We start from the raw sequence: 7116 nt of genomic DNA, 5'->3' as shown, positions 1-7116 counted from the left end.
CGGTCTCACACTCGACGCTTTTAACCGCGATTAGTGCGGCATTCTGAGCGCAGTGATTAGTGCGCCGTTCTTAGCACCGCGCTAACCACAGTACAACACCGCCATTGATTTCCATTAGGCCTCGCAGACCAGTGCTGTTTGTTCTTTTTATCAGTGTTTTCGTGGTTTTTAACGTAACCCATCACCCGTCACAGTGTTGGGGTGTGTTAAAAAGCGCTGTAAAGCTTTGCACTATGCATTCAAAAATGGCGCTCAAAATCTTGGTAAAATGCCGCAGTTTTGAGCGGCGTCTAACTCAACGTAAGTGTGAGAGCGGCCTTAGGAATTTATTGTCCACCGAAAGAAAATACGAGCTTCCTCTAAGATTGTCTGTGTGTATTGCGCCTTTAGGGTTATAAAAAAAACACCACGGATTTCCTGGACCTTTTTTTCCAAGTGCCTTTTGGTGGCGCTTTTTTTGAACGCACATCTTTTTATTTCCACTATTTCATTTGTTACAGAGAAGCCTGGAGGAAAACACCAGAAGAAGCATCTCACCTCCAGAATGGGGCGAGTTTGAAAAAAATGCCATGGACTTCAAAAATGTACCAAAAGTTATGAAAAACAACACAAAACATGTGGTGTTTGTAGCGCATTTCGTGTTCCATATTGACCTATAGCTAACAAATGGACATGGCATTTTTTGCTGCAGAAGAACGCCAGTGTCAAAATCACAAAAAACATGATATTTGTGAAGAGACTTCATGTGACACCGGTCTGGGAAAGGATTCCACTTAATGATGATACTGCGCCTTTAAGAAAAGCCCTTCCAGTAACTCTCTGCACTGTGATGTCACAGTAACCATTGTTCTGTAAGCGGTTCTAGAACACTGACCGCTAGAACATAAGGGACCGACACTCAGGTATTCCTCACACTTCATCCTTTACGGGTGAAGAGATATGCACTCCGTGTGTATCTCCCGGCGATTATGTTACGTCAACGTGATTCGCCAATCTGTGAGACAGAAAGGATCTCCTCATCTGATAAGGTACAGTAGGGGTATAATAACTGCATTCCATCACTTGTAGATTGATTTGATTGCAGATTTCCTCATCCCTATTGGTTTTAAAGAGGAAAATCTGCAACAAATCCGCCGTCATCCCCACGGAAACGGACATATTGTGGATGTAATAATCCGCACTACGCGCCAATTTCCACAGCCGGTGGATGATATTTGTTGGGATCTCATCTACTTTACTGCTAAGGAATTCTGGGGATTTTCTATTCAAAAATTGCGTAACATTTCTTTCCCGTATGGATGTTCTTAGGCGAGCGGGAGCACAAGGAGGCGGGGCTTATGCATTTATAGCGAATAGTAAGGGCTTTCCTGGGTGCATGGGGGGGGGGGGGGTGAGGAATGTTCTGTAATTTAATATTCAGGTGTTAGAAGTAAATATTGTGTGAATTAACAATTTATCTACCACAAATAAGGTTTTAAAAGGATTCCACTTAATGATGATTTTTGCGCCATTACACCAGAATTTTACTAACTCTGACAGGTGCTGTTGCCATAGCAACAGTCGTTATAGTTCTGTATTTGAATATTAACCGTTAGGTGACCGACGCACAGCTTATCTTTCCACTTCATTCATTACTGTGAAGTGAGCGTATCCTCCGCGTATCCCCACCGCTCTGACCAGAACTCCAGCATCCGCTAACGATGTCTTTGTATCTAATTCTGCAGATGGGAAATCTATTCCGAAAGGATTTCTCTGGAGAACCAGTTGAAATCGAAGACTCCAAAGTACTGCCCATCAGAGTGGACGTCACCTGTAAGTCACTTTGTTTCTTCTTTCTGCGTCTAGTCAGTATTTTATTAATGTCTGCAGTCTGCAGGGGGTGATACTCTGCAGCCGTCTGGGTGGTCTTGGACCTCTACACGATCGCTGCAGTCACCCTCAAGGCCCATTTAGACACAACGAGAATCGCTTAAAAGTCGCTCAAAGGCGTCTTTTGAGTGATTCTCGTTCTGTCTAAATCCACTGACACCGTGCCCCGACGGTGTCCTGCTCCGCCTGCATATTCTATTTAGGCCTTATTTAGTCATATACCTGGTCCCAGTATGGCGGTATTACACAATCATGATAGTGATGTTATCAGGTTACTTTATGGTGGCCGTATTTAGTCACTGCATGGTAGTGATTAACAGTCACGGTATAGTGATGCTGTCCGGTATAGCGATGCTGTCCGTCCCTGTGGGGGATTCGCCTGCTCTTGCATTATTTTCGGAGACTCCTTGACAATCCAGAAGCTCAGACAGTGCAATGTACAGAAGTAGCAAACGTTAACTTGACTATTCCAACCGCTTTAATTGTGTTAAATGTCAGCTTGAATGTTAACTGTGAATGTGAATGTTTTCTACAGTTCGTCTGTAATCCAACGCTGCTGACTTGTTGGCCGGTCACTAAGGGTATATCATAGGGACGGGACTGGATTATACCATATACTATATTATTACGGGGCATTAAAATTAAAGTAAAATGTACTTTCTTTAGACTTTTGCTAGTTCAGGGAAGCAACAGCAATTAGTAGTTGTTAAATTCTTAAACTAAAAACCACGGGGTAAGAGTGAGTAGCGGTAATGATGAAGATCGCCTTCCCTGCCGTGTCATTGTATCACATGGATTGGTTTATAAGTGCTCCTCTTATAATGTATATATATTTATTTACAGCATCTTCCGCTAAAGAGGTTCCGCATCAGGCTGCGGCTGATAAACATGCAGAGTGCCGCAAGCGTATTAATCATCTTCTGAAATGCTTTGGAGTCTTTATCAAGATGCGATGCCCAAAACTGGATGTCCGTAGTGCCCCAGGACCAGTCATGTGGCTAAAATTCATAGTTCCCACTCTGACTATGGATGGTGAACAAGAGAAGAGCCTGTTCACCCAGGAACCACAGCGTTCCCATACATGCCAATAGAGCATCAGCTACCACCAAAGAAAATGCAATTATTATGATGCTTCTTTAAATATATACTTGTGTATATAATATAAATAAAGAATTATAAACCCCTTTTCTCGTATCTGCTGTATTTATCCTCCACAAGAGAGAATACGGAGTTCGGGTGGTTTTACATGGAGCAACTATCAGCCGAAAAATCTCTCAAATTAATGATTTCCAGCAGTAGTTGTCCCGTGTAAATCCGGGACCTGACGGGGCGCCATGTGAGGAAGCGCTCAGTAGTCGCTACTCTTCAGCTCACCTAATAGCGTTTTTGCGCAGTGCTTCACGCACCCCCTTGGACATTTGTATTCTATGGGGCCTTTGCTGTGCAAAACGTAGAAAGATCGAGCAGGTCCTATTATTTTCCTCACATGTGAAATGTGCGCACAAAACACATGAGAAGTAACCCGCTGCAATCAGTGGGTCCTATCTATCCTCTGTGTTTTGCGCACAAATACGGTCGGGTGAAGCCGCTCTTGGGCTCTATTCACATCTGCATTAGAGATGACAGCTGTACCGGCGACTATTACTGCTGCACTTTACACAGGAGCGATAGTCGTTCACGTGAATGGAGGCGGCATGCGCCGGGGATCGTTCTGGCCGCCCGCCATCATTCACTGTAAACAGGAGTCGCCCAAAGATTGAGTGACTCTTGTTTCTGCAGCCGACAGTCATTTGGTTTTTGGTCCTGCTGAAAAAACAAGCAACTCCGGTTTGCTTCTCGGTGCCTGACGGCGGCGGCGGCTTGTACACGGGATGACTATTGCCCAAATTCACTGTTTCCAGCAATAATTCAGGTGATAATCTCCCGTGTAAATGTACATTAAGGCTTCATGTCCACGGCCAAAATGGAATCGCGGAATGCGTGCGGGTCACCTGTAGACGATCCGCAGTTCAATATGGCCATAGACAATCATTGGACATGTGGAGGTTATTAAATACCTGCGCATGTCATTTTATCCCAGCGTGCGGATCGCACACGCAGGATAAAAATCACAGCATGCTCCCTTTTCTACGGATTCCTGGATGGACAGCTTCCTTTGAAGACAATGGAAGCCCTCCGATCTGCAGGACACCCGCAGCTGACACTGCGGACGGGCCCCGGATCTGTGAGAAAGCAGGAGATTTAAAAAAAAAGAACTGCACATGCGTGCGGCACGCTGGACGGTGTGTCCACATGCTCCGCACTGCAGAAGAAAAGAAGATCCAGCCAGAACGGAGAAGACCCGCACCGAAGCCGGACAGGTGAGAGAATATCCATGGCTGTGGCACAGGTGGAATCCGCTGTGGGATTCTGCACGTGGACCTAAGGCCTTAGTGTCTGAGCGAGTCAGTGGCCGGCCTGGTACATAATAGGCCACCAGGACTAAACGTGGCAAGTCAAGTTTAGCAGCCTTGTTTGCCAACAAAGAAGAAAAAAAGAAAAGTTATGGTAACATAATGGCTGCAGTAGATTTAACAGGTTATCCATATATATAAAGACGAAAGCCCTCACTTACTCACTCACTGACTGACTTGCCACTAATTCTCCAACTTCCCGATGTCATAGAAACATGAAATTTGGCACGAGCATTGAATATGTCCAAAATAGGAAAAGTGAAGGAGTCACAATGTGATTATTCAATTCTAGCGCAAAAGAACTAGCGTCCAAATTTTACTTACGGAATCTAATTCTCTCACTTCCCAATGTCATAGAAACTTGAAATTTGGCACAAGCATAGATTATGTCATAAATAGGAAAACTTAATGGGACCCAACTCGATTATTCAATTCTAGCACAAAATAACTACCGTCCAAATTTTATGTACGGAATCTAATTCTCCAACTTCTCGGTGTCGTAGAAACATGAAATTTGGCACGAGCATTGAATATGTTAAAAATAGGAAAAGTAAAGGGGTCCCAACTAGATTATTCAATTCTAAGCAAAAAAGAATTAGTGTCCAAATTTTACGTACGTAATCTAATTCTCTCACTTCCTGATGTCATAAAAACTTGAAATTTGGCACAAGCATTGATTATGTCATAAATAGGAAAAGCTAATTTTTACCGCACAAATGTGAAATTTGCCATAACCATTCTTTACCTACTAAATATTGGAAATTTAAAGGGTTGCAACTTGATTATTCAATCCTATGCATAAAAGTAAGTGACCCCCTATGTAAGTTAACTAATAACACACATCTTTACTTCACAAATCTGAAATCTGGCATGACCATTCCTATGTTATGTAACTAATAACATATCTGTACCCCGCAATATATGAGACAGTTATCTTCTCGGCAAAACAAAACGCATTTAGAAATAAAAGTATATACTGACAGGAATAAAACTGACTGTCGTATGTATTGAAAGGCTGTAAAGTACAAAAGGAAGTGGACATGGACTGATGGGATGGAGTATGTCTTTAAGTATAACAAGGGGCTGCAACCTCCAGTCTGGGTAGGAAATTTGAATAAAAAGGGGCGTTACCTTTCAGGGTAAAAATGAGGTGACACATTCTGTGGGGTGACATTTTCACACACAGTCTGAGATAAATCTCTCTCCTATCTGCCTATACACTGAGAGGACTCTATCTGATCTGTGTGTTATGAGCAGCGTGTGAGAGGTGGACATTTTGTGGAGGGAAATTTTTACATACGGTTTGAGAAAAATCCCTCTTCTATCTGCCTATACACTGAGAGGAATCTAACTGGCCTGTATGTAATGAAAAAATATCTCGTCCATCTGGCTATCTTTTCTGTCTGACCTCTTTAAAGGTCCCAGTAGTAATAGTGACCCCTATAGTGGTCCCAGTAGTAATAGTGACCCCTATAGTGGTCGCAGTAGTAATAGTGATCTCTGCAGTGGTCCCAGTAGTAATAGTGACCCCCATAGTGTCCCCAGTAGTAACAGTGACCTCTGCAGTAGTCCCAGTAGTAATAGTGCCCCCATAGTGATCTCAGTAACAACGCCCGGGGGAAGAGTTCACCAGTCACAGACTAAGTGCGGCCTCCAGATCTGAGCTGCAGGTTGGGTATGTGGAATACCTGTTAAGTAGCTGCACAGCCGATGGGCCATCTAAAATGAGGTGGCTGGCCGGATCTGTCCCACAAGCCTTGTGTTTCACATGTGTCGGGAAGTGAGCAGGCTCGCACAGGGGCGCGTACTGGTGCAGTCCAGTGGCAGTGGAGTGAGAGCCTGGAGAAGTGGCTGCCATCTGTCAGCTGGGATAGGGGAGCCAGCCAGAGTAAGCGTTGGATAACATGTGGTATGGCAGCACCACGGCGCTTGGGAGTGCGCACAGGGGACCGGGAACAGCAACCCATATGTTTGAAAGTGAAGCCGGTAGGAAAGGAGCAGCAATAAGCAGGGGATATGGCAGTGGGTAATTGTTGAGCGGGGAAGAGGGAGGAGGGGAAGGAAGGGGAGAGAGTGGGAAGGAGGATTATGGGCTGTTATGCAGAAGCAAGAGGCAGAGTAAATGTCCCTCTGTGTTGGGGGAGGGGCAAGTTAGAGGCCAATTTGCAGCAGAGGCACAAGAGGGGGATCATAGGCATGTGGGGAGGTGTTTTAATGGGTGCATAGCGGGTATTCGAGAAAGGAGGGAGGGCATCAGCCACAAGGAGGGGTAGTATGGATAAGGGTAGGGTGGGAGGGAGTGGTAGCTGGCTGATAGGGAGGGTGAGACAGGGGTGCAAGCTAGGCAGTTCTGAGATCGCAGTTCGCTTTCATGTTTAGCTGCAGCGGAACATCAGCAGCACAGGACGAAAGTCTATCAGCTGGTTATGTATTATCACGAGGCAAGCAATGGTTCTGGGTAGAGCATGCGTCATGGACGGCACCCTCACAAGAGGAGCCACCGCTTGTTATCTGAGTCAACATCAAACTTGATGGGGGATGTTCATAAATGGCAGCATAGGCGCAGGAGAGGATCCAGTCAGTGGGCCCGAGACCTGTGCAGCGGTCGTCGGATCGATGGGGATCATGGTGCTTCTCCCAGGCACAGTAAGGAACAGCATGTAACAAAGTAGAATACGAGACGGCAACGCGGATCGGCGCAGAGTCTACCCTTGGCGGAGCCAGAGGACGGACAAGGCAGTGAGTGGATTTGTCAAATTGCTTGAAATGCTGTTCCTGTGATTGTTTATGGTGA

At 45.2% G+C, this 7116-nt stretch overlaps 1 protein-coding gene across 1 annotated transcript; it reads left to right on the top strand.

Moving 5' to 3' along the window:
- The first annotated feature begins 803 nt into the window (after nt 1-803).
- On the top strand, nt 804-2960 carry LOC136586547 (cyclin-dependent kinase 5 activator 1-like). Its single transcript, XM_066584682.1, has 3 exons — nt 804-1028; nt 1725-1812; nt 2713-2960. The coding sequence occupies exons 1-3, from the start codon at nt 969-971 to the stop codon at nt 2958-2960; spliced, it is 396 nt and encodes a 131-aa protein (XP_066440779.1). The 5' UTR covers nt 804-968.
- Nucleotides 2961-7116: the final 4156 nt, after the last annotated feature.

Source organism: Eleutherodactylus coqui, chromosome 12 (assembly GCF_035609145.1).
Source record: "Eleutherodactylus coqui strain aEleCoq1 chromosome 12, aEleCoq1.hap1, whole genome shotgun sequence".
In the NCBI taxonomy this organism is placed as follows: domain Eukaryota; kingdom Metazoa; phylum Chordata; class Amphibia; order Anura; family Eleutherodactylidae; genus Eleutherodactylus; species Eleutherodactylus coqui.
This window is presented reverse-complemented; position numbering and strand designations above follow the sequence as displayed.

What these genes read in the sequence shown, in the direction of transcription:
- LOC136586547 (XM_066584682.1), top strand. Translation starts at nt 969, where the DNA reads ATGTTACGTCAACGTGATTCGCCAATCTGTGAGACAGAAAGGATCTCC. An exon ending in GGATCTCCTCATCTGATAAG is followed by an intron (nt 1,029 to 1,724) that starts GTACAGTAGGGG and finishes CTAATTCTGCAG; the next exon opens with ATGGGAAATCTATTCCGAAA. An exon ending in CATCAGAGTGGACGTCACCT is followed by an intron (nt 1,813 to 2,712) that starts GTAAGTCACTTT and finishes ATTTATTTACAG; the next exon opens with CATCTTCCGCTAAAGAGGTT.